Below are 26,521 nucleotides of genomic sequence, written 5' to 3'. Positions count from 1 at the left end.
TAGTACGGGTCTGTTTACATTTACTAAACTGAGCTGAAATGAGTTGAACTGACTGAATTGATTGGAGCTGAACTGAACTGAATACTCCATAGAGTTGAAATAAATAGTTTATGAGAGAAGAAAATTAAGATTGAATTGAATTGAAATGAAATTAAACTAAAGTTTTTTTTTTAAAGATAAATTAAACTAAAGTGAACAAACTCGACGTAGTAATTTTTTTTTCCAAAAGACAAAAAAATAAAAATAAAACTATAGTACAAAGAGTATTTCCCTATTCTTTCACAAAAAGTTCCATGATTTGAGCCAATGTTTGCCAAAAACTCGAAATCAAGCCTCTTTCTCAATGTCGCCAATTTCTTTCCCCAAATAATCTGCTACTGCTACTGCTAGTCTGCTGCAAAGCTTGTGCTAAGTGTTCGATCAAATGCTGAACTCAAGCAACAAAGCATGGAGAATCATCCCAAGACCTTTACTCGAAACTGTTCTCAACAACCATGTCCAACATCACCGTGTTCATCAACCTCTCATCCTCCACGGCCCTCGCGGCGTCGGCAAAACCACCGTCATCCTCGAACGTAACTCCCCTTTTCCCCTTTCTCTCTCTACTTCCTCTCTCTATTCTCATCTTCAATCTTCATTTGCAGGTTTAATGGAGAATTGGAACAAAGGACCCCATCTTACAGGATACATTGATTTTGCGCAACCCATTAAGGAGTACCACCCATCTCACAATGCTTCATTTCCATGGTGTTCTTGGAATTCCTGCTCTGTAACTCTTCCTTCTCTCTCTTTATTGAATACCCATTTGGAGAAATGTCTAGAATCAATGGCTGAAAGGGGGATTGAGTTGGGTCAGATTAATTCGCATCAAATTTTTACTACCCTTAATAAGTGGCATGGGATTAGTCATACCCTCAGGCACATTTTGAAATCGTCTTCGAATTCGAGCTCGAAAATTGGGGCGATTTCGAGTAAGGTTTCGGCTTCTGTGTTGTGGGATAAGGCTGTTTTTGCTTATTCTGGTAAGTTGAATAGTAAGGAGATTGATGGGGTTGTTGGGTTGGAGGGAGGTAAAAAGGGGTTGACTGTTGAGGAGAGGTCTTACTTGAAAGAGGCTGTGGTTGCTTTGAGATTGGCAAAGGAGGTTATAAGGGTTCAGCAGCAGTGGAGGGCTAAAGCTGTTGGTGATTTGAAAAGGACTGGTGGGTTTTCGAGATCACTGGCGATGTCGGCTACTGATTGGCCTTATTTGTTGCTAGAATTGTTGTCTTCAGCTTCTGAAATGGATCATTTTCAGGTATACTTTTTTTATATCTTAGCCTTGGCTGTAACTTGTTTATGTCATTGACTACATTGTAGGGGTGCACTTGATTCACATGAATTTCACTTATTGGAACTTAACTGAACTTGTATGAATAACTTGAACTCGGGTAGCCCTTATATTTTCAGAATTTGAACACTATGTATGAACTTATTTGAACTTTTGCTGTATTTATGAGCATTCATGTGTTACAATGTTTTGTTTCATATTGAGAGCTTATAATGGTTATGTGGCTGTTTTTATTATGAGGCTTAATGCCAAATCACACTATTGTTATGTTATAATTATGGCCCTGGCAATTTTGTAATGGCTTAAGAATTGTCTCCTATGTTGGAATGTTTTGTTTCATGCCACAAGCTTAAGGTTTTTAGGCTATTGGCTGTGCAGCTTTTGTAATTATCTGTCCATGAATTTGATTCTATAGCTATTGGTAATAACTGGAATATTTTCACAACAGCCAAAGCTCGTGATTAATAATATAGAAGTCTTGAAGAATGCTATTTCGACAAATGATTCTACAGTTTCTGCACCAACTTACCACGATAGTTTAATATGGAGAATTATATCTTTGGGGGCAAATGAGATGTGTCTTCCCATCATTTTTGTAACATCTGATAGGTAAGTGGTGTCTTCTTATCACTTATTGTTTAGTAAGGTGACTGGTTATTAGAAAGTGAATGTTGATTGTAGTTTTGTGATGGGTAAAGTGACCTTTGTGTTATGTCTTGTGTCTATCATCATTAATATCTCAGACCACCTCAGTCATTATTAAATCAATCTCATTTTTCTAGTTATCTATTTCAATTTTTTAAGTTGTTGATTCTAGCTGTTATTTTCCCTTCCTTGGATAGCTAAGATCCCGTTCCATCTTCTCTAAAAAGGCCCCATGTAAAGCTATCAGCTTTTGTACTCTCTGGATCACACAATACAGCTGATCCACTGGATATATAAGAAGTCAATGGCTTGAGGCTATGTATGATTCTTAGCAGGCAGAGAGTTCCCCACTCTACCTTCAGACATCTTCCTGAAACAATTGGATAATTTTTGCCTTTGCCTTGTATTTTCTATAGTTTAATCTCATAAAAAGTCACTTGTTTAGCCAAGTAATGATGCTTCTGGCACCTATATAATTTAGACAAGATTGAATAGAACAGGGTCGTAGTATACTGCTTAAACATGTTTTCTACCCTTTATCTCTTGAGTTTCCAAAATAGGGATTAAGCAGTTCTATCTCTTGCAATATTGTGCCTTCTAGTTGCTTATGGCCTGCTGTATGTTTTACAATCTAATAGTCGTGGTACCTTTCAGCTACTATTCGTATCATGCGTACATCGATTTTGGTTTTCCAGACATTTTCATATCCCGTGAGGTAAGAACTGGATCTTGTTACTTTCTTCTTCATGTACTTTTCATTTTCTTAGGTCATATAATTTTTCTATTGCTAATTTATGCAATGTTATAATAATTATTATTAGACGTTTCCTGATTGCACAGGCCATAATTTAATATTGTAACTGAAGCTGTAAGTGGCTATTGAAATTCAAATTTTAAGGGATATCTTGTATCACTATGCACCTTTTAAGTGGATAGAAAATCTTGATTGAATTTTTAATGGTCATCTTGTGCCACTCCTGTCCTCCAAACACTGAAATGAAATAGAAAGAGCCTTAAAGGAAATGTATCTGATAAGTCCAGGACTGGAGTTCAGTTACTCTAGTACTCTAGAAATTGTGTCATTTAGATTTCAATTTGAAATATATGTCTCTCTTCGCAATGACACCCATTTTATAAATACGCCTTCGGCAATGAATGCATGTACACCGAAGTAAAATTTATTATTAGTTCAACCAAATATTGTTAGGGAGCATCAATAATAAGATATTATGCTGCGTTACTGCAGACAACAGCTCAAAAGGTCTTTTTTAGGGGATGGATGTAGTTTGTTGTCTGACTTGTCCCATAGTAAAATTTGAATGTTGTTACATGTGATTTCCAACTCTTTTCATCCTTTGTTGCTTGATCTTTTTAGAAATACATTTTTATGTATGACTTTTGAGAGTTCTGAACATAATTATCCAATAGAGGCTTTACTTATACACTCTACAAACTTATCAAGTAAGGGTTGGTTTCTGGCAGTAGGTATGGAAAGTTGTTAATACTTGAAGATTGAGTGTGTGCTTCTATGTGTCTAATGGATAATGAGAAAGTGTAAGAAAATAGGGCTCACAAGGCCTGATGGGACCTAGAAAAAAATATTCAGTTTCTCTCTCTTTTTGCCTACACTTGGATGTCTGCATATATCTTATAAGTTGATACTATTGTGTTTTGAATCGTAGACCTTCGGTTGGACGCCCAATGAAGGCAAATTACATATGGTTCCTGACTACTTCAGTGGCTCAGAGGTGAGCCATTTCACAGCTTAAGCTCTCTCTATCACGTGTATGTGTATGCTTTATGCTAGGAAGTAATTTATTATTTTTATTTATATATTATTTTACTTTTTTCAAATTACTCTTTGAAAGGGACCTCAAGATTGCTACATTGCCATTCATTACCCTCTTTTGTTTTAAATGCTGATTATGCTAACTCATGTTGTACTTTCCAGTGGACAATAGTTACTGAAGTGCTTGGTGCAAATTCACGACATTTATTTGAACTTCACGCACTCAAAGAAAGCAACCAATATCTCAAGTATGGTTTGATGATTTTTTTGCTGATCTATTCTCTATAATGCCCTAAGATAATCATTTGTGGCTATTTTCAATTTGATGTTTATTTATGAAATCTAACCTATTTATATTAATTCAATTTGCTGAGCATGCCGTCTTTTTTCTGCAGCATGATAGATCATACACGTAGCACCTTTGAGGATATAGTGGATGCATATTTGGCATATCTACAGGTAGGCTTTGTTAGTTTGTTATGGATTCACTTATTGGAAGTTTTCAAAAGGGTCATGCAAGTGTGACTGGTAGCTTTTGATTGGGGGAGAGCTCTGATGTTTTATGGTAGCATTAGACATCACAGGGGTTAGGGTTTATTCCATCTGTAAACATTTTGTATGACAATATGACATTAAATTATATGAAGTACAAGTATATCTTATGAAATTTGTTGCAGGAAATCATAATGACAAATTGCCAATTGCTCCCTCTATCCCGCATGATATTTGAGATATCCCATCTAATATTTCTATTAAAGAAGCCGCACAGAATATTATGCTTCTTAGTGATTGTGCTTCTTGTTGAGGAATTGTGATTTCTTCTAATCTGTAGTGTTCTGTGCTTCAGAATTGTCCTTGTGTTATGTAATTTATTAGGATTCTTTCACTGTTTATCTGTAGATTACTGTGGTGAATCCAGCCATGGACAAAGCTTTGTCACTTCTGCAAAAATTTGCTCTTGATGCACTCAATGGAAAGATACCAAAAGATAAATTACGTTTTGGTGCTCCTTGGAGGCATCCTCCGCGCACAGATGATCCAAGTCTTCGTTTGGAGTGGGCAAAGGTTCAACTTATGGATTTCGTGCAGTCTTTGGTTAATACTGAATTTGGGGTAATCCTCTGTCTTCTTGTTATCAATAGTTTCTCTGTTTCATAGCATGATTGATCAATAAAAAATATTGAAATCCTCAGGTTCCTATAGATGAGAGCTTACTTTGGTGAGCTGATGGTTTTAATTTTGCCTTGTTGATACATTCCAATGTCTATCTTATTCTCCAGGGTTATAGCTTTAGATCATTTACATGCTGGCCTAGATAGGGTATCAATCTTTTCTACTTGGAATGCTTTAATTGACTATGCTCTGCTTTTCATCTGTTCCATCTGCCTGTGCATTTTGTTGATGCATTTATTTAAGGTTTGAATGGAAAGCTTTATTCTGATTTCACAGTTAAGGTGTTCTAGCCAGACTTATTTATGGCCTTTGTGCACCAGCTGGTGTAATTATTAGTTGATCAATGATCATACTATCACGTATGCCTTTATGCCATAGAATAAGAATCAGACATAAGTTACAATTAAATTACTAAGTTTTGATGAACTGGCTTAATGGAGAGGATCTGTTTGGGTATTGCATTAGTAGTTGGCTAAGATTAGCATAAAGAGGAAGAAATTGAGTGAGTTCGTTACATTTTCTTATGTATTTCGGGAGAGAACTAAGCTCTCAAATGCTTGTGTTTTTCTTCTATTTTCTGCTATTCCAGTCTGTCAAAACAAAGTTCATCTATTTCTTTCTCTTATTTCAGTTCAAGCTATGTTAATTGATAGCATAGGTTTCATCTCATTGTAGCTGTTCTTGAACTTTTTTAGGGCATCTGTTGGAAAATTTAAGGTAGTGAATATAGTGAGGTGCTATTTTGCTCTCGTCTAGAACTATTGCGTCATTAACTATAATATATGTAACAGTGTAAGCCTATTTGTTTGCTTAATCTTATAAGGTCTTTAATGAGGATTTCATGTACAGTTCCTTTTGCAATCAGTCCTCTTCTCTTCCAATTCATGCATGATGCAGCTTTTATCTTTTTTATATAATCCTTTATCGAAGTAATCGCTATGCTTTCATTGCTGAAGACATATATTTGCTGCCCTGGTTCTCATTTAGAGTATAGCCTTACCAAACTTTTTGTTATTTGTTGATGCAGCTTAACTATTTTGCTGATTGCAGCCTTGAAATATTTGATGATCCTTCAGCTGTAGCATTGTTAGAGGTATCTTCACTTCTTCGGTTCTATCTGTATTTTAATGACATAAGCTTTCACAAGCCCGTTTTGCAACCTTGAGGATGGAAAAAATGATCTACTTGGACATTGTCGAGTTTTTTTTTTTTTTTTTCATTTGGATCAAGTGCAAAGATATACCATAGCTTGCAAAACACGATGGACATTGATCCACATTGCTAACATCCACAACGCCATAAATAGACACTCCCATCTATGGTGGGAGTAAGGAGTTAATATGTTCTTCAGTGTGGCCAACTCTTGAGTCATTCTTTTTAGCTTTATTTTAATCACGTGTGTTCTAATTCCTTATCCTTGCATTATTTCCAAGACTGCATTTAATTAAAGCTGCTTCTGTATGATATAACCTTGATTCAGGTGGGTGTGCTTTATGCTCAACGAGATCCATCCTTCATTCGTCCAGTATCTCGTGGTATGCAAAGATGCCTGGTGAGATGGTGAGTTAATTAATGGTTGATAAATTTTGCAAACACGAAACAATGATTTATTCCTTTCATCCATGACAAGGCTTTACATTATACGAAGTACTCTGTTAACTTTTTAAAGTGCTACACTAGAGTTGGCACAAAGTCTTAGGAGCCTTATTTAGGTTGATTAACCTATTATGCAGATGGGATTTGTTCGAGATTTAAATATTGTGAGAAAGTGAAATTGTGTTAATAATTTATTCAAAAATGGAGGATGTGAGAGGAGATAAATAATAAAGAAATTAGGAATGGGGACTATGAGGAGAGAAATAATTAAGAATGTAGTAGTGGGGACTAAGGGAGGAGAGAGATAATTATAAAGGCCGAAAGTGTCCATTTTGGGATGTGTAGCGCTTAAAAAAAGAGGCCGCTATAGGAAAGAGTAGCACTATATAAAAAAAAAAGGAAAATTTTTAAATTACCACCCAAAAATGTAACCATTTTCGAACTAACCACCCGTTTAATTTTTTATTTTAAATTACCACCCCTTAAATTAAATAAATGCTCAGATTACCACCCATTTCAAAAATCTGGTGGATTTTCCGTCTGTAGGCCCCACCTAATGCTTATTTTGACACTTTTGACTAATTTTTTCTCAGATTTTTCTCTTTAAAAACGCTCTCATAACTTCATTTCACATTTTTCTCTTTGAAATTTGGTAGAATTTGGTGAAGGAAATGTGAATTAAAGTTTAGAGAGCATTTTTAAAGAGAAAAATCGGGGAAAAAATCAATCAAAAGGGTCAAAATAAGTGTTAGGTGGGGCCTACAGACGGAAAATCCACGGGATATTTGAAATAGGTGGTAATCTGAGCATTTGTTTAATTTAAGGGGTGGTAATTTAAAATAGAAAATTAAATAGGTGATTAGTTCGAAAATGGTTACATTTTTGGGTGGTAATTTAAAAATTAACCAAAAAAAAAATAACGGAGGGAGTAGAATTTCATGCAATTTTCTGTAAATATGAATTGGTTAATTACTGACTTTATGTTTGATCTCCGAAGGCTTGTCCAGGAGCAACTACAAATGAATTGGTTTGCCTCCCTGCGTTTTCTGTGGCAAAGATTATTCCGAGGTCGCTACTATCGGCACTTGATGTTACAAGTTGGCTATAAATTCTAAATTACACGAGGTGATTTTGATTATGTCATTATAAGCTTTGTTTCTTTTTTCAGTTCTAAAACCAGATAGGTGGAGGAGAAAATTTCTTGCAATTGATAAAGTATTTGCACTATGTTTGGATAGGAATATTTGGATGGGAAAGTGAGGGAAGGGAAAGTGAGGATATAATTTATTCTTATTTGAATTAGACATATGACAATGTAAGGGAAAGGAAATGGAGGGATCCGTTTTCTTTCCCATTTTAATAAACCAAATTTCTCCATCGTTGGAGATTTTCGGAAGAAACATGGAAGCCCACTCTCTCCCGCTCCTGACCTCCCTTTCTCTTCCCTCTTTTTCCTTCTCTCCCTTTCCCTATTCAGTAAGTTGCTAGTGGTGGTGTAGATGTTGGCTGCAATTCGAGTATATATATTTATTTAGGTCAGTTTAACATTGGCTACCTTTGACTCTGAAATCAGCACTAGTTGTTCGACCATCCTTTAGTTAGAGATTTCCTTTTGTGCACAGATATAGAAATCTGATTGTATCAGGCCTTGCACATCTGTAACTTTTGTCAAATTGTATCATAATTTTACTTAAAATCTGAAGATTGTATTTTGCAATCTGTTATCCTCTTTGGTTGCTATTGCATAATCTTATTTTGGTTGAATGTAATTGCAAATTCTCAATTGTGAATTTCTGATTGCATTTATTAATACCTCTCCATGATGACTAAGAGATGTTTGGTCTTCATGTATTACAGCCAACACGAGGAGCTGTCCTAAGGGTCTGATTATCTGTGCATGAACAGCATTGATGTCTTTAGGAAACAAATGTGGGTAATAAAACAACTTAAAAAAATGGATACCTACAATCTTTTATTTTAAAGAATATAAACTTTTAGTTTTCCAAAATCAGGTGCTTTAACTTTGTAACTAATTCTTTCAGGTAAATGACCAGAGAACTTGCTGAATTAGAGGAAGTTTCAGAAAGGATCTGAGATGTTTTGCTTAAAAACTCTTTCTTTGAAGCTATAGTGCAGTACATAAAAGGTAATTTATCTAGGAGTTTATCATTGTATGTAGGGGTGAGCAAAAATCTCAGATACATAAACATACCTGGTTTCAGATCCTGAATCACTTGGGATCCGACAAGTCGAGACTCACCGGTTTTGGCAGAACCTGTTTTGACTTTTGAATCCCAAAAACTGTAATCTGTTGCTAATCTAGTCCAGTTTCTCCAATTTTTGACCCAGAACCCGCTTGATAAAATCAGTAATGGAAACTATTACCAGAACTATAGCTTCTCAAGCATTTACACAACTACACCCAAGCCCAAGAATAAAGTTTGTTTACTGACTAGTTAGTATATACTGTTCTGAAGAATGTGGCTGATACATACTGTACATTCTTTTACTGCTTTGTTGCCTGAAACAATTGGTATTACATAAAATACCAAGTGAAAGGTCAAAATTCTTGAAGTTTGAATTTATTTATTGTATGGGAAGATTGAAATAACAGGAATTATATTTTCAAGCAGAGGGGTAACCATGTGAACACAGCAATGTGCTACACGACTCTTCGTTGGTTGATGACTTGATGTCGAAAATTTATTAACAGACTTACAGACCCTGTATTTCCCTGCACACATTGCGTCTCCACTGTTACAGTTAAACTGTGGATTCTAAAATAAACACAATTATATAAACTAAACTAATTCACCAAGCTCTATAAATTGATTGAATAATTGATTAGTCTTATGATCACCTTCCAAACTTTTTAGTTCTTACAGAACACCCTACCAAACTAAAGAGATGACTCGTGAGTGGTGATATGTTATATTTATCGTGCTTAGATGGAACAACACGTGTCATGTTACATGTATCTTATTAGGAACACTTATCAATACCTTCACCGTGGTTAAGTGGAATGACATGTGACATGACACATATGTCTTATTATGAACACTCTAACAATTTGTACGATCTAATTTGTTCTTCCATTTTGGTGTTAGGGACTTAATAAAAAATTATATCTTAATAAGAGTGAAAAATAATTTTTTAAAAAAGGCAAAAAAATGGGACAAGATAATTAATATGGCGATTGAAAAGTTAGAATTCTGATTTCATATTGAAATCATGTACGGAATATTAAGAATTTCGTTTAGGGAAAATTGTTTTTACGGATTACAGAAAAATAATTTTTTTTTAGCATGTTTACCAGTTAATGAGATAAATACAGGAAAGTTGATAATAATTTTTTAAACATGTCTAGAAAAATATAAAATAACCCGTCAAAAAGTAAAAATATCAAAGAAGAACTTCCTTCCTAATACAAAGACAGGCCAAAAACAAATGATTGGAGGAAGTAAATTATTATAGACATAACTTCTAGCATGACAATCATGTGAACAAAACAAAATCTCACATATAACTTCATTTGGAGTATTATTTTCGTTAATTGATGTTGAATACTAAGAGTACGTATTTTGTATCAAAACACGATTTTCCTTTCATCTTGTTTTTTCGCTTTCGTATTTAAATTACCAACTCTAATAGAAATCCAATAAGAACAATATCTAGCCATAAATTGCATGAATTGTTTAAGCAATCATCCCATCACAATTCTCACAAGACACCCTACCTAATTAAGTCCAACCATGCCTAATATATAGATTTTGGCATTTTGCACAAGAATAAATTACAAAATAAAGGTTGTATTTTCTTCGTTTTTTTTTTTTTTTTAATAAAAAATGCACCACTTTGACTTTTACACTATTTATATATACTAGTTGACCTAGTTTTTTTACCTCTATAAAATAAATAAATGTTATTATATAAATATATCATTAGATTAGTCATAATGTCGTAGTTTCGTAATGTAATTTTGTTACAATTTTTTAGTAATAGCCAATTAAAGATATTAATGGTTTAAGTTGTGTTTCAACAAATATGTCAGGTAAAGTGATGCATTTAAAAAAAGAACGAAGTTTAAGTAAAATAGATTAAAAGTATTAGAGTTTACTTATGCACAAATATATAATTTATACGGTAAAATATAGATTTAAAGTGTAAGAGTCAAAATAAGTCAAATAAAACACGACAATCCGAAGGGATTCGTGATCGCCTTGCCGGTATGGTATATATACAGAAGCCCAACTTACAAAAGCAAAAGCTGGGCGCTTAAAACCATAAAAATTGGCGGGAAAATCTTCAATCTCTCGTAACCTCTGAAACTACAGTTGCAGCCATGAACGGCGGGAATTCCAGGAAACGCCAAGCGCCGCCGCAACAACCATCACCGGCGCCGCCAAAGCACCTTGCTACGACGGAAGAAGACGACTTCGATGAAGATTTTTACTTACAAGATGACCTCATGGACGAAGACTCCCAAATTCTTCGCGACATTGATGAGCGTTCTGCTAAGCTTGCTCGTCTTTCTAAGTGGGCTCGACCTGAGCTTTCTCAATCATACAAATCACAGTCTCAGAGTATTGGTAAATTTATAATTTGATGGAATTTTAGGGTTTAGAGGAGGGTTTTTGTGATTTGGGGGTGGAATTGATTTTTAGGGTTTGTTGTTTTGTAGTTTTTCAGCAATTGGAGATTGATTATGTGATTGGAGAATGTCATAAGGAGTTTTTGTCTAATCGGAGTGGTTCTGCTGCGATTATTCGGATTTTTGGGGTTACTCGTGAAGGTTAAGCTTTACTCTCTCACTCTTTTTTGGTTTACCTTTTTGTTTTTCTGATTGAAAATATGCTGTTTCTCTATTTTGGTTTCTGAAAAGACTTAAAAGAGTAAAATTTTGTTAAAAGAGAAATCTTTTTGCTTGAACATGCATTTCTTTGGTTTGCTTGATTGGTGTACAATGGTAAAAATGTAAAATGATACATCTTCTTAGAAGATACAAATGGAAGTGCTAAATATTTTGGCAATTTGTTTCCTAATTACATACTCCGAACTTAGTTTTAGTGTCCGGGTAGGGTACAGTCTTTTGTGTTGGAGTGTTGGACTCACCCTTTCCAAAGTTTGAATCTTAATGGTCAGTTGTCATGCTAGCATTCAGTGACTTTGCGATTGCCCTCCAAACAATTGAAATGAGGGTGCTTTAGGAGAAATGGAGAATCCATGTGAAGTGTCTGCAAGGAGAAGATGAAATAAAATTGGAAGTTAAGATCTAAATTTCAACCATATAAAAAAATGAATGTTTGAGTTGCTGGGTTGAGTTTGTTTTTAGTTTTCTGTTGATTTTTGTATGGTCATATTTTGGATCCCAAGGGCTAGTAAAGATATCCTCCTTTTTCTTTGAAGTGGCTAGCATGCTATGGAAGTTATACTAGACTTTAACTTGATGAAGAAAACAAAATATGATGTGCCTACAACATGCTCTATTTCAATGTATGAAGTCTCCCTAGTGGTTTTCTACTTATCTGTAAGCATGCTGATTCTTGTTGTATTTCAACTTGAATTGGTTGAGAAAATTACTTGCTCTATGAGCTATGTGTTAGGAAACTTTCCATCCCAGTAAATGCTAAGTTTTGGGTCACTTCTTACTAAAACATGGCCGTTCACATTGCTTCCAAGTGAAATACCCTGCACCCCCCCCCCCCCCCCCCCCCCCCAACCCCTCCTCCTCTTTTATGGTCTGAGGGACTTATCATTATGTTTGCGCTCTTGGTGTCTGATATCAGGCAGTTGAATTATTTATGTGAGTCTAATTTAAGTTTTTTTTTTTTTTTAGGGCACAGCGTTTGCTGCAATGTTCATGGATTTGAACCCTACTTTTACATAAGTTGCCCTTCAGGGATGGGTCCAGACGATATATCCCATTTTCATCAAATCCTGGAGGTATTAAGTTTTGCCTTCATTAGTGGCTTTTCATTTTAACACTGCTGAAAGTTTATGCCCCCAGGAGTCATGTGGGCTGGTATATGAAACCATCGACTCTATACAGCCATGGTGGTTAAATTGACACGTCTATTTTTCTGTGTTTTAGGCGCGAATGAGGGAGGCAAATAGGAACACTAAGGTTCCCCAATTTGTTCGACGTATTCAGTTAGTGCAGAAAAGGAGCATAATGTACTATCAACAGCAAAGCTCTCATCCTTTTCTGAAAATTGTGGTTGCATTGCCTTCTATGGTTGCTACTTGTCGTGGTAATTTTTTCAGCTGTCCTCTCTCATCCTCTCACTCTCTTCTAAGAAAAAGATGGGAATGATTTCTTTTGGGGCGGTCTGACTGTCTATTTTGTAGGTGTTTGACTTATTGCTGGAGTGATGGGTCAAATACTTTTTTGCTTGTTTCCTTCTACAACTTTATTTAATTACGGTCATGTGTAGCTTAATTTGTGTTGTGTTGTAAATGGCAGGGATTCTTGATAGAGGCATACAAATTGATGGCCTTGGAACCAAGAGTTTCATGACATATGAAAGCAATGTCCTCTTTGCTCTCCGTTTCATGATTGATTGTAATATTGTTGGTGGGAACTGGATTGAGGTTCCTGTTGGAAAATATAAGGCGACTGGCAAGAACTTGTCCTCTTGCCAGCTGGAATTTGATTGCTTGTATCCTCTTTATTTAAATTTTCTTTTCCCCACTTGTGGAGTTGTGGGTTTATGATAAATTTTTTTTATGAACTATATTCGTCAATTACTTTCCTCATTTGATATGGGGGGACATAATTTGAGAACTAAAGGCAAATTTATTTACTTTTCTTTTATCGTGGATTTCCTTGACTGTGCTATTAGATATTCGGACTTGATTAGCCATGATCCAGAAGGGGAATTCTCAAAGATGGCTCCATTTCGCATTCTAAGTTTTGACATTGAGTGTGCTGGCCGCAAAGGTCTTTTTCCTGAGCCCACTCATGATCCTGTCATCCAGGTGAAACATATTATTTACTTGCCAACCTATTCTAGAACCACTTATAGTTGGTGGCTTGACTGTTCCTGTTCGGTAAGCTAAGTCAAGAGTTTTTCTTATATTGTCAGGTGGCGAATTTGGTAACAGTACAAGGTGAAGATAAGCCACTTGTTCAAAATGTCATGACCCTTAAGTCATGTGCTCCTATTGTTGGAGTTGATGTTATGTCCTTTGACAGTGAGAAAGAAGTATTGCTTGCTTGGAGGGTAAAGCTGTTTAAGTACAATTTCTTGTTCTTTATCTGTTGGTGGTTGCATTACTTGTTATCTGTCTGAATAGTTTTCCTGATTATAGGAGATCACCTTTTTTTGACAACAATAGGAGATCACCTTACTAGCTCTATTACTGACAAAATTCTGTATCTCTGATTACAGTAGTATCCCTGCCCTTTTTTTCCTATAATGGTGGAAAGTATAAAAGATCCTCTTTTAGCTTTGAATCTGTTACATATGTTGAATTTGAATACTTTAGGCACAACTTCTTGAGGAGTGATAGAAAGGTACTGGAAACTTGTGACATTCTTGCAAGGTACTGCTAATTAAGTCTCACACTTCTGAAGGATCTGAGTGACATGAGTTGTAAATACTGGGGTCACCTTAAATGTGGATTGCATTTTGCTAGTTTGTGTTGGTATTGTGAAGTATATAAGATTTGAATTAGGCTGAAATTCTTTTCTACTTTGTGTTTCTTTACTGGTTGCTATTTGAAAGAAGGTGTGGAGTAAACAAAGTCAATCAGTGTGTTTTATGACAGTTACCTGCTTTATAAATGTTGCATTAGTGGTAGCTTATATTATACTTCTGTTTTAATGTAAATGGGCATCAAGTGTCAATATGATTACATCCCGAGTTCTTTTGCTACGTGAATTCAGTTTACTATGCTCAATTTGCAGGATTTAATTCGAGAAGTAGATCCTGACATAATTATTGGATACAACATCTGCAATTTTGATTTACCATATCTTATCCAGGTAATCTCTTCTTTATCTTTGCGAGTTCTCTAGTCACATTGACGAACAGATGTATATATAAATGGACTTTCACATGTCGTCAGTGTGCATGTGATGCCATAGGAAAAGCCATAAAGCTCTGGAATTTTCTTTTATTTCCTAGCTGGTTGTGTTTGTTTAAACTTCAAAGGCCTTCGTTAAGACGAATGACCTTGGTTTAATGACAGAGAGCAACTGCACTGGGAATTGCTGAGTTTCCTATCCTTGGTCGTATAAGGAGCAGCAGGGTTCGTGTTAAAGATACGACATTTTCTTCAAGGTGAATATTCTGTTTTGATAATTAATGTATTATTGTGCAATATTCTTGCTGTTATATTGTTTGCAATTTTGCATGTTATTCCATTTTGGATTGTCAAGGCAAATATTTATTTTGAGGTATTTCGTATTTTTCTATAATACTTCTTCCATCCATATTGTTTACATGTCCTACATTCACCAAACATTCTAAGAAGTGCATGGCTACAGAGATTATTTTAGTAGTGATCTCTGTGTTTCCAGCAATTAACAAATATTTTCAGCATTCACTATGGTATAGTACCCAGGATATTATCTATTTGAAACCACCGGATATAAACAGCTCTTGAAGTTTGTGTTTGTAATTGTGTTATACACTCTTTGATGCCTTTACTTGCAAACCATCTTGTCATTTGTCTACTACTCTCCTTATCACATAGGGGGCATTAATGCATAGTTGTGCTTCTCATTGCATTATACTTTGTATGTTGCAAAGCACAGAGATTTGCAGGATAATTATTAGGACAAAAGTGTAGATGCTAAAATAATTGATCTCCATCCTCCTTTAAATCACTTAAATGCCCCCTTCCCCCCTCCTCTTTTTTAGGGCCTTGGTCACTTAAAAGCTATGTTTCAATATCCGTCCTTTTGAAAAACTAAAGCAGGGCCAGAAAAAATCTTACAAGCGTTACAACTATTCTAGGTGTAAGCTTTGGCTTGAGAGAAGTTTTCTTTGGTCTCTAGCTGGATAAAAATAAATATGGCTAGAATAATTTAATATCAGGGTAAGTGGGGTAGTAAAAATGATCTGGAGAACAAGAGTCTGGTTTGTTCATTCTATATCTTATGGTAGTGGAAGATATACTGACTATGTAATCCGTGTGCGGATAAGTTAAATTAGCTTTTTTGCCAGTGAAGATATTGTTGAGGCACCTTTAGTTTGTTAGTTTGCGACTTTGAGGATCATTGGGTGGCCCAATTGGCATATCATCTGCTCTTATTCTGATTATTTGCCTTTTTTTTAGGACTTCAAATTTGAATGAAATAAATGACTATAGACATTTTGTTGTTTTACAGGCAGTACGGAATAAGGGAAAGCAAGGAAGTCGCGATTGAGGGGAGACTACAATTTGATTTGCTTCAGGTACTGCTTTGTCCTTGTCTGCTAAACTTGACACTTGCTTTGGTTGTATAATCTTGTTAAAATCTTCTGCTGCAGGCTATGCAAAGAGACTACAAATTAAGTTCATATTCTTTAAATTCTGTATCAGCGCATTTTCTTGGCGAGCAGGTAAATGTTTTTTTTTTTTTTTTATCTTTTTATTTTATTTATATATATATATATATGAAAAAAAAATCTTGTTCATGTTATTTTTTATTTATACAGTTCACATATTTATATTAGTAATATCCACGTTATTGTGTTAAATTACTGTGATTATGGACTTAATGATGCATTGTGTGTCAATGTGTTAAGCACTATGGTTTGTTTAGTTGTAAATTTTTTATTTATTATGATTAGTTTGGTGTTATAAATTATTTAGTGTATCTACTTTTAGCTTCTTATTCATAGCCCCTTAAGGCTACATTTAGCAATTGCCCTATATTAAAAAAATTGCATATGTACTTCGGAAACTTGACATCTTGTATTGATTTATACATTGATCTTTCTTGGTTGAATTGCAAAATTATTCTATTTACCACTGTATTTTCAAATGATGCATCCGGTATCATTATCTTTTGCAGAAAGAGGATGTTCACCATTCAATAATATCTGACCTACAAAATGGGAATGCAGAAACCAGAAGGCGTCTTGCTGTTTACTGTTTAAAGGTACGTCTCTGTGCCTGTGTTCATATACGCAGACAGACATTTGTTGGGAAGGTTTGTTTGCATAAGGTGTCTTTAAAATTATTAGAATTAGGGTTTTGCCTGTAATATGATGAAATGTAAAAGCATTAAAACTATATAAATCTGCAGAAAATTAAATTTATAGTATTTTATAGAAATCACTTGTTTGATTTGTTCTTATAGGGAAAATAGGGTTTTAAATCGTTGAGAATATGGTTTGCTCATATTATTCAATTTTTCCAATGATTTTTCTTTCCAACAACTGACTTAAAAACTAAGTTTGATTCCCAAACACAACTATTTAATATATTTGTACAAAGTTTTTCAATTTTCCTCGCTCCTTATGCACAAATCTGTCCTCAAGTTCTTGATTTGTCAGTTTAGTTATTATGAGAGATTACTGGCAACACATTCATTAACATGGTGGATTTGGTGTCTTTGATGATTTTCAGGATGCATACCTTCCTCAGCGATTGATGGACAAGCTGATGTTCATTTACAATTATGTTGAAATGGCCAGAGTGACAGGAGTTCCTATATCTTTTCTCCTCTCCAGGGGACAAAGTATTAAGGTTATATGTTTATAGATATATGCCAAAATAATTTTGTCCAATCTCATGCTAGAGTTAATTCTTTGTGTTACTATACGGCAGGTTCTTTCTCAACTTCTGAGGAAATCCAAACAGAAGAATCTTGTTATACCGAATGCCAAACATGCCGGATCTGAGCAAGGAACTTATGAAGGAGCAACTGTAAGATTTTCTTTGTTTGATCCATGTGATTATATGAATGTTCTCTGGTCTGATTGGACAGGCTAATTCATACATTTAAGATAAGTTCTTTATATGGATAAACAACAAATGGACAAATATCTTTTTGCACCTTTGAATTTGACAATGGAATTTGGGTGAATTTCAGGGATGTCACAAATTTTGTCAGAATGCGTGGTTTTTGAATATGTTTTTTTCTTTTGTCAGCTTTGATCTTGTGATTAGGCTGCTACTTGATTAGATTTGTGAAAAATACTACTGAAAACATTGCTTTTGGTGTTTTACTCAACAAATTTCCTTTCAACTGTTAGTTTTGAAATATTCCTTATTCTTTTGTTCTATGTGATGCAGGTGCTAGAGGCCAGAGCAGGGTTTTATGAGAAGCCAATTGCAACACTGGATTTTGCTTCTCTTTATCCATCTATTATGATGGCATATAATTTGTGCTATTGTACACTGGTAAATTTGATTAGTTGAAAATCAGGCATCATAAATCTTGTGATCATATATATCCTTTTTTTGGTGGTCCTACTCACTTCTTCTTTACCCTTTACTATCTTACCCTCTTACCGCACAATATTATACCGTTACACTATCTCTCTACTTTATCTACCTTATTTTAATACCCATCCACCTTTTCCTTACACCCATATATCTTCAATTTGTTTTTAAAATAAAAAATTAAGTCGTAGTACATAGAATTCAACTTGCTTCTTGAACTTGTACTTTTGATTGTTAAGGTTACACCAGAAGACATTCGTAAACTCAACATACCTCCAGAATGTGTTAACAAAACTCCTTCTGGCGAAACCTTTGTCAAGCCAGAACTCCAGAAGGTAATCTTGTTTCCTTGTGTGTTTAATGTCTTTGGGTCTGTTTTTAACCTTGACCTGAAATATATCGGACTATAGGCATTGTAAAAATCTGATATATATATATACATATATATATTCATTATATTAGGGAATACTTCCAGAAATTCTTGAAGAGCTCATAACTGCTCGGAAAAGGGCTAAAGCAGATTTAAAGGTGTCCCTGTTCTCTAAACTTGATTAAAATCCTTTGATTGTTTATTGTCCCTGTTAAATGCTTATGCAGTATTCTTTTTATTCACTAATGATCATGTTGTTCGACCACAGGAAGCTAAAGATCCTCTGGTGAAGGCTGTCCTCGATGGTCGTCAGCTGGCCTTGAAGGTATGCTTTTCCTTCTAATCTATGCTATGTAGGATTAGCTGCTGCGAATTGCTGCTGGTTGTTTATATATTAATAAATTATTATAATTTTTGAATAATGTCTTTCAGAGTTTTTGCAGTTTTCAGTCCTTATATCTTGATAGAGAATTTATGGCTCTTAGTATTGGTCATTTTAAGCTTCTTAATATTTTCCCCCTCTTTCAGATAAGCGCAAATTCAGTTTATGGGTTTACAGGAGCCTCTGTTGGCCAGTTACCATGTTTAGAGATTTCTTCAAGTGTCACAAGCTATGGTAATAAATTATTTATGCATGAATTTGTGTTTAACATTTTCTTGCAATTTCATTTAGGTTTTCAGATGAGAAATGGAAATGCAGGGTCAGAGAAATGATTAGAATTACGACTTTTAAGGGGAAGTGGTGAAGATGATTTTGTAATAATTTTTCTTGAATGTAATAGCATACCATATTGTGACCCAAGTGCTTCTTTTAGGGGGGAACCTAAGCATGGTATTGAGTGGTTTGAACTTCTTATAGGGGGCAACCTAAGAATGGTATGGAATGTGTGGAAATATACTCAGTCTTGCGCCTTACCCTTGTAATTGCATAGAGTTTGTTCCAATTGGATGATATTGGAGTTTGGAGATGCATACACTTTTGCTACCCCACAACAACTAATGGGACTATTGGAGGACAATAGGTCAATATTAAATTTTTTAGTAGAACCTGAGCAAGATGCCCAGTAGCAAAACTTTTAGCTATTTTGAGAATGTACCGATGGTCGGATGGCGTTTTTGTTGGCTTCCATGCTAATAAAATTTATTTCCAATATTATTAGAACTCTCTTCTTGACTACTTTTTTTTTTTTTGGGGGGTTTTTTTTTTTTTTTTGCTTGCTTCCTCTGACTTTTTCTAGATGTTGAAGCTATAAAATATTGGTGACAGGACCCAAGTGTTGGACTCAAAAGACATAGGGTTATGGTGCAGAGCCATATTGCTTGTGGATTCTATTATTCTTCTGGATTTTATTTTTAAATTAGGCATTTGGTTGTGTTTCTGTTGATTTTCTTCTTTTCAATATGTACTGTGTATGAGATTATTTTTTGCTTATCTGTGATTATGAGGTTTCTTCCATTATATAGGTCGCCAAATGATTGAACATACAAAAAAGCTTGTGGAAGACAAATTTACTGTTGTTGGAGGTTATGAGCATAATGCTGAGGTAATTAGTCTAATTACAGCTCTTCTTGAAGTCATTTTCTGTGAACACTGTCATGGGAGTAAAAATATTTGAGGTGTATGTACATTTGTATGTTCAACATGTTTAGTGAAGAGGCTTAGGTTCGTGTTAAGTTATAATATTTTGACATTATGTGGCATTTACTTACCCTCTAACCCAAAGTTAAGACAGTATGTCCTAACATTTTGAAAATGACGTATTGGACATTCGGCTCCATACCCATATCATACTCGTACCCGTGTTCATGTAACATAGACTAGAACCTTAAACACCCTATATCTTGAAGTAGGGGAATTAATTACTTTCTGAATTGATGTCACAGATTATGCTACAATTTTTTTTTTTTTTGAAATTTCGGGTCTTATGTTCAATAAAATGTTTTTTCTTGTGATTAACAAATTTTTTCGAGCTTGTAATTGTTCATTGGACTTCTTTCTCTTTCTAATATGCAATCTTATATAGTTGCAACTTGTCAACTCAGATTATCTATGGAGACACAGATTCAGTTATGGTACAATTTGGTGCTTCTACTGTTGAAGAAGCAATGAAATTAGGAAGGGAAGCTGCTGACTTTATAAGTGGCACTTTCACAAAGGTATTATTAATATTTTTCCATGTATAGTGTCAAGAACAGTTCCTATATATTTTTTTGGATATTTGGAAATCATGATAATTTACATGTTGCACTCCCTGTCTCCCTCTTTCCCTAAGATCTGTCATCATTTTTGGGATATCCTCAAAAGATCTTTTAGTGACCTTAATTTTCTATTAATTATTATTTATTTTTTTAAAATGAAAGGAGAAAAATGGTCCCAAATTTCACTTATAACCTTTTCTCTCCATCACACCAACGCATTTTTCTTTCACAGTTCAAACAGTTTTTTAATTACTTTTTCTGCATCCACCTGCATGATTTGAATTCAAATTTAATCACTTTCTTGATCTCCATGCCAAAAGCTTACAAGAAGATATTTGGAGTCAGAGACAACGTTATGATTTTGACTCTTAAAACTAAAGTAGTATTTTAGTTTGTATATGCACTTGATTATTTTTAAACACTCACATTTGTGATTCTGTATTGTGGTAGGCAAGTTCCTTGGTTTTAGAATTGATAAGCCCCTTCATTCACACGATCTTGGTCCTGACTGAATAAACTACATACACATTGACAGGTTTCCCTGCAAAAAGAGACTTGACACTATGAAACTTTCAATTTTACGTTTGCTCACTTAGTGTATAATGCTAGAAATTTGCTAAAAGTAGAAACATCAAGCATTAATTAAACTTAAATAACATTGATCAATGCATGATTTTTTCATGAACTTCTAAATTAATAACATTTTAGGAAATTTATTTAATGTAGGGCTATGTATAGCAAAACTAGGGAAAAAAAAAACGTTAATATCTAATTTTTAGAGGCTTTATCTTTTTTAATTTTCTACAGGGCTCTCCTTTATCCTATCTCAACCCTAAAACAACTATAGGAAGAAAATATTGAGAATTTTTTTATCAACTGGAAGCATCTCCAGAACTCACTTCTTTTACAAAGAAAGTTACTGAGCCAAATTCTCATTTGCTTTCTGGTAGAGTCATTGACTGACTAGAGAAATTGCTGCAAGTGTGAGGCATATCTGTTTATAAAGTTTAGTCTAGTTGTACTTTTCTTTCTGTTTTCTTATATATATATATATATAGGGGAGGGATCCGGTGAGAATAGGTCCATATGTGAGAATTCATACTTATATGAGAACTGATTTAAAATTTAGAACATGTGAGTAAAAATTTGGAACATGTGAATTAAAATTTAGGACATGCGAGTTAAAATTTAGAACATGTGACTCAAATTAAAATTTTGAACATATGAGTAATAATTTAGAACATTTGTGTGAGTAATATATTTAGAACATCTGATTTAAGAATTAGAACAAGTGATTAAAAATTTATAAAATTTGCTTTATGAAATTTTAAACATATGAGTAAAATTTAGACATATGATTTAAGATTATGAACATGTGAATAAAAATTTAGAACAAACTGATATAGAATATAGAAAGTGTGAGTAAATAATTTAGAACATACGAGTAAAAAAATAGAACATACAATTTAAAATCTGGAACATATAATTAAAAATCTTAAAACACACGTTTTAAAATTTAGAACATACAAGTTAAAATTTTGGAACAAGTTATTTAAAATTTATGACATCGAACTTAACTAATTTATGGTTTAGAACATGTGAGTACTAAATTAGAACATTTGATTTAATTTAGAATACCTAAGGAAAAGTTTAGAACATCAGATTTAAAATTTAGAACATGCGAGTAAAAATTTAGAACATAAAGAGTGTTCTCACATAAGAAAATTTCTCACATAAGAAAATTTCTCACGAGAGCCTTCCCCTATATATATATATATATATATATATATATTTAATATAACTTGTTATATTCATCAAAAGCAGCCTTAAAGACTCAAGCGCACAACCAATGAACCAAACTTGTCAAAGTTGATGGGACTGAAACAATTTTATAGAATATCACTGATGATCCAGAATATATGCCAATACTCTCATTTTAATGATGTGTTTAACTAATAGCATAAAATGGAGTGATAAAGTTAAAACTTCATATTTTCAGTGGTTTGTTGAAAGCTGAGTAGTTGAATACTATGCTACAAAAATACTATATTACCGTGATTTCTTTCTGTTGTCTCTCTTGTACTGCTGTTTGTTCTAAGGGATTTTTGTGTATGTCATATGCAGCCCATCAAACTAGAGTTTGAGAAGGTTTATTTTCCATATTTGCTGATTAGCAAGAAGAGGTATGCTGGCCTTTACTGGACAAACCCTGACAAATATGATAAGATGGATACTAAAGGTGAAATCTGGGATTTCCTGTTTAGTCTTTCTTGAAGTTTCCTCCATGTGGTTGCAATTTAGTTGAATTACTTATTCTTGTTGCCCCATTTATCTATTGTCATTGACAGGTATTGAGACAGTAAGGAGAGACAATTGCTTGCTGGTTAAAAACTTGGTTAATGAATGCCTGCATAAGATACTTATAGATAGAGATGTCCCCGGAGCTGTCCAGTTTGTGAAGAATACTATCTCAGATCTTTTAATGAATCGTCTGGATCTGTCATTATTGGTCATTACTAAGGTGGGAAAAATTTAACTGTAATATGCTATGATATTTTCATGAAGCTTGCCTACTCTATTATTTTATTTTAGTATTTTCTGAAAGTTCTCTTAATCTTTCTGTCTGCTGAAGCTAATATCTGTTTCTTATAGGGCCTGACAAAAACAGGAGAAAATTATGAAGTAAAAACAGCTCATGTTGAACTTGCTGAACGTATGCGCAAGGTGTGTAATCTTTTTATTATATTATGATCTTGTCCTCGGTGGTGCTGTAGAGTTTTAGTGACTTAGCATCCTAGCAAGTTATCTCTTACATTGATAATAGCTAATGATAATAGTTGATAACAACAAGATCCGGTTTGGGTCTTCCCTTGGCTGTTGAGATGTATAAATATCAAGAAAAATGAACTCTCTCATGTGATGGATACTGATAGGAGGAGCTTCTGGATAGTGTATGGATTCAAGTCCATCCCATAGGCCTTCTTATTTCCCCTTCTAATTTCTTCCCACCTCATCATTAGGGCATCTAATTCCTTATTTCTGTTGTGACCATTTAAGTATCATGATTATCACCTTACATCTTCCCCTCTTTTTATAGTTGACAAGCCTGCCTCGTAAATCACTAAATTTTGAATCTTTCCATCTTGGTATACTCTTATTAGAAGCACACATCTTTCTAATTTAAGTTAAACAGAGGAAGTATCAAAATATCATATACTGATATACATAGATTTTGAAGAGAAAGGTGATGTCATGTTAATTATTTTACACTTCATTATCTAGAACAACTGAACAAGTTCAATTTTTTTTGTGTTTTGGTTGACTTTATAAATAGAAATCAGATTGAGATTTATCAGCTAGGGAATATATGAGAGTTCTGTGATTCAGTCTGCACATCACATTACCATTTGTCCATGTTAATCTTTTGCTAAGCTTTTACTCTATTGAGTGCCTTCTATATGAAACACATACACTTCTGAATCATTGACATTTTATTAGTCATGTTCATTTCTTCTGAATGCAGATATAAGTCGGCTGAGGTGGTTCATCTTCTTAGTATTAGACTTCCAAAATAAAAAATATATGAAATATCTAATCTCTTTTTCTCTTAAATTTGACAGCGAGATGCTGCCACTGCTCCCAATGTTGGTGATAGAGTACCTTATGTCATTGTAAAAGCTGCCAAAGGTGCCAAGGTAATTGGTAGCTCCTCTGTTGTTTATAAAGAATGTAGGCTCTAAATTGCAGGTTTTCAAATTGCTGAATATTATTTTCAGGCATATGAAAAATCAGAGGATCCAATCTATGTGCTGGAAAATAATATACCGATAGACCCTCAATATTACCTTGAAAATCAAATTACCAAAGTAAGTCATGCTTTAGCTTGATTCTTTTTTATTGTCAAATCTTATATCTTCCATGATCTTGCTTCTGATGGATTTGCTTATTTTGTAGCCCATATTGAGGATCTTTGAACCGATTTTGAAAAATGCAAGCAGAGAGTTGCTTCATGGAAGTCACACTAGATCTATTTCCATATCTACTCCTTCAAATAGTGGCATCATGAAATTTGCCAAGAAACAACTCACGTGCATTGGCTGCAAAGCAGTGATTAGGTAGTGTTTTGCCACATCCTGTTTTCCCTTTTTAAGATCAGACTTTGTTTAAAATGTCTCCTGGGTGACCTCCCTCACTCCCATAGTCCCATGGGTGGAAAAAAAGGATTCCCTGTATTTGATGTGATGTGGGTCAGATGCTGGGCAGGATAGTATGGACTATGTGGAGCTAAGTACACCAAATGTATTGTGTGGCAGTGATTTTATTGGTGAATTTATTGTACTGCGATTTATTTTCAGTCTGGATGAAGAGAGGCATTAGGATACCTGGTACTGACTGGAATCTCAATTCGTCCTATTAGTCTGCAAGATGAGCAGTGAACCCAGGAAAATTTTAGTGGTTCTGTCTTCTGTGTAGGCTGATAATTGCTAGTGCAAACATGCTTACTATAGCTTCAACTTTTTTTTTTCTCCTTAATTGGCTTGGCTATGTCATACTGCATGATCATCAAATTTGCATCTTTTTTAAGTTGTTTTACCCCATCACACATCCTATTCCAAAATTTGACCCTTACTTTACTTTTGCTTCTGACTATATGCTCTCTCTCTCTCTCTCTCTTTTTTTTTTTTTTTTTTTTTTTTTGGGTGTGTGCGTGTGTGTGTGAGCAACTTCAGTATTTTGATTCCTTTTTTGACATATTTACTTTGATTTTGAACTAGTGGCTCCAACAAAACCCTTTGCTCACATTGCAAGGGAAGAGAAGCTGAACTTTATTGCAAGACTGTAGCTAATGGTGTGTAAAATATCTCATATATCCTTTTAGCATGTTCTTTTAACTTTAGGGTGCTTACTGTCAGAAAATGTTGTTTCCTTACAGTGTCTGATTTTGAAACACTTTTTGGGAAGCTATGGACACAATGCCAGGAGTGCCAGGGTTCCCTTCACCAGGATGTGCTTTGTACAAGGTATCTGAGCTGTTATGCCTCTGGTGCTTTTGGCTTTCTCCACCCCCCCACCCCTCCCCTAACCACTTGGTTATTCTGACCTTTTTAGCTCATCACTTGTCAAACACTAACCTGATGTACATGGGTCCTTTTCAAGTTATCATTGTCATGTAGCTCTGATGCTTCTCTTGACTGACTTGTAAATATTATAGCATCCTCATATTGTCTTTTCCTTTTCTTTCAGTCGTGATTGCCCGATATTTTATCGAAGAAAGAAAGCGCAAAAAGACATGGGTGAAGCCAAGCTTCAGCTAGATAGGTGGAGCTTCTGAATAAGAGTGTTGCTACACTGTACAGTGTTACCTTTCCTGAATGTATTGTGTTTATGGCTGTGCACTAGAAGAACACGACAAATGTTTGTTGGAGCAGTTTAAATGAAGATTGCTTTGCAACGAGTGGAAATTGATCAAATTGTTCAGAATGCTGGATATCTCAATGGTCGCTTATGTATGACTTAAAGTTCTATGGCCCCTGAGAAAATGTCAAGCGCTTGTTTTGGTATCCTGCAGTGCCTGTTCAGAATTAGGATCTACAAGAAGAAAGGATAAAGGAGTCTACATGCTTCTGCATTGTGCCAGTCTTACAAAAGGGGTGAGATACCTTACGTTGTAACATCAAATAGCAGTAGGGTTTTTTCTGAGTTGGACAGATTTTAAGTTTGGTGTTTAGTATATGGTTCCGGTACCGACCACCATTTTAATTATTCATAGAATTAGTATAATGCTTCAAGCAAACTGCTGTTTTCTTTTTGTACATGATGTATTTTTATTTTGGATCATTAGAGTTGTGTAGCACTGTAACTAAATGTACAAGGGCAGTTAATGAAATGAAGTACTCTATTGTCCACTTGTCCAGTTCGTATGTTTTATCGCAATCTTTGTAAGGCTGGCTGTCTTCAGTGCAAAATTAAATGCTCATGTTTTTAAGTTTGTGTTATTATGGTTTGTCGGGTACAAGTGAGCCAAGATTTTCAAGTT

General features: G+C 34.5%; 2 protein-coding genes across 6 annotated transcripts; both read left to right on the top strand.

Annotated features, from left to right (window-relative positions):
* Window positions 1–372: 372 nt before the first annotated feature.
* Window positions 373–9,155, top strand: LOC145626423 (uncharacterized). 5 transcript variants are annotated; one of them, XR_014111003.1, is made up of 14 exons: window positions 373–575; window positions 645–1,297; window positions 1,779–1,939; window positions 2,630–2,690; window positions 3,658–3,723; window positions 3,927–4,012; window positions 4,160–4,223; window positions 4,665–4,877; window positions 5,965–6,030; window positions 6,418–6,497; window positions 7,531–7,658; window positions 8,391–8,462; window positions 8,576–8,679; window positions 8,756–9,155. XR_014111003.1 is itself a non-coding variant. In XM_081678854.1 (12 exons), the coding sequence occupies exons 1-11, from the start codon at window positions 425–427 to the stop codon at window positions 7,646–7,648; spliced, it is 1,719 nt and encodes a 572-aa protein (XP_081534980.1). In that variant the 5' UTR covers window positions 373–424; the 3' UTR covers window positions 7,649–7,658; window positions 8,576–9,155. The 5 variants fall into 5 exon arrangements, 1 of the variants encoding a protein (XP_081534980.1); XR_014111005.1 differs by having other exon boundaries at window positions 8,391–8,466; XR_014111002.1 differs by having other exon boundaries at window positions 8,576–9,155.
* Window positions 9,156–10,808: 1,653 nt separating this feature from the next.
* LOC145628675 (DNA polymerase delta catalytic subunit-like) lies at window positions 10,809–26,390 on the top strand. The gene is made up of 30 exons (XM_081681039.1): window positions 10,809–11,122; window positions 11,215–11,325; window positions 12,370–12,476; window positions 12,625–12,784; window positions 12,997–13,192; window positions 13,376–13,511; window positions 13,619–13,756; window positions 14,443–14,520; window positions 14,727–14,818; window positions 15,871–15,937; window positions 16,013–16,084; window positions 16,540–16,626; window positions 17,097–17,216; window positions 17,298–17,396; window positions 17,766–17,873; window positions 18,155–18,250; window positions 18,378–18,443; window positions 18,554–18,610; window positions 18,814–18,901; window positions 19,750–19,829; window positions 20,329–20,442; window positions 22,609–22,723; window positions 22,833–23,005; window positions 23,137–23,208; window positions 24,105–24,179; window positions 24,261–24,350; window positions 24,439–24,599; window positions 25,260–25,333; window positions 25,418–25,505; window positions 25,729–26,390. The coding sequence occupies exons 1-30, from the start codon at window positions 10,876–10,878 to the stop codon at window positions 25,814–25,816; spliced, it is 3,255 nt and encodes a 1,084-aa protein (XP_081537165.1). The 5' UTR covers window positions 10,809–10,875; the 3' UTR covers window positions 25,817–26,390.
* Window positions 26,391–26,521: the final 131 nt, after the last annotated feature.

This window comes from Chenopodium album, chromosome 4 (genome assembly GCF_948465745.1).
Source record: "Chenopodium album chromosome 4, dcCheAlbu1.1, whole genome shotgun sequence".
NCBI classification, from domain to species: Eukaryota; Viridiplantae; Streptophyta; class Magnoliopsida; order Caryophyllales; family Amaranthaceae; genus Chenopodium; species Chenopodium album.
The sequence above is the reverse complement of the archived record's forward strand: the minus strand, read 5'-3'. Positions and strand labels throughout refer to the sequence as shown.

Bases quoted from the DNA above. Each gene is read 5' to 3' on its own strand.
- LOC145626423 (XM_081678854.1), top strand. From the start codon at position 425: ATGCTGAACTCAAGCAACAAAGCATGGAGAATCATCCCAAGACCTTTA. The intron at 1,298-1,778 runs GTATACTTTTTT...TTTTCACAACAG, and splicing joins CTGAAATGGATCATTTTCAG to CCAAAGCTCGTGATTAATAA. The intron at 4,224-4,664 runs GTAGGCTTTGTT...GTTTATCTGTAG, and splicing joins CATATTTGGCATATCTACAG to ATTACTGTGGTGAATCCAGC.
- LOC145628675 (XM_081681039.1), top strand. From the start codon at position 10,876: ATGAACGGCGGGAATTCCAGGAAACGCCAAGCGCCGCCGCAACAACCA. The intron at 15,938-16,012 runs GTACTGCTTTGT...CTTCTGCTGCAG, and splicing joins TACAATTTGATTTGCTTCAG to GCTATGCAAAGAGACTACAA. The intron at 17,217-17,297 runs GTTATATGTTTA...ACTATACGGCAG, and splicing joins CCAGGGGACAAAGTATTAAG to GTTCTTTCTCAACTTCTGAG.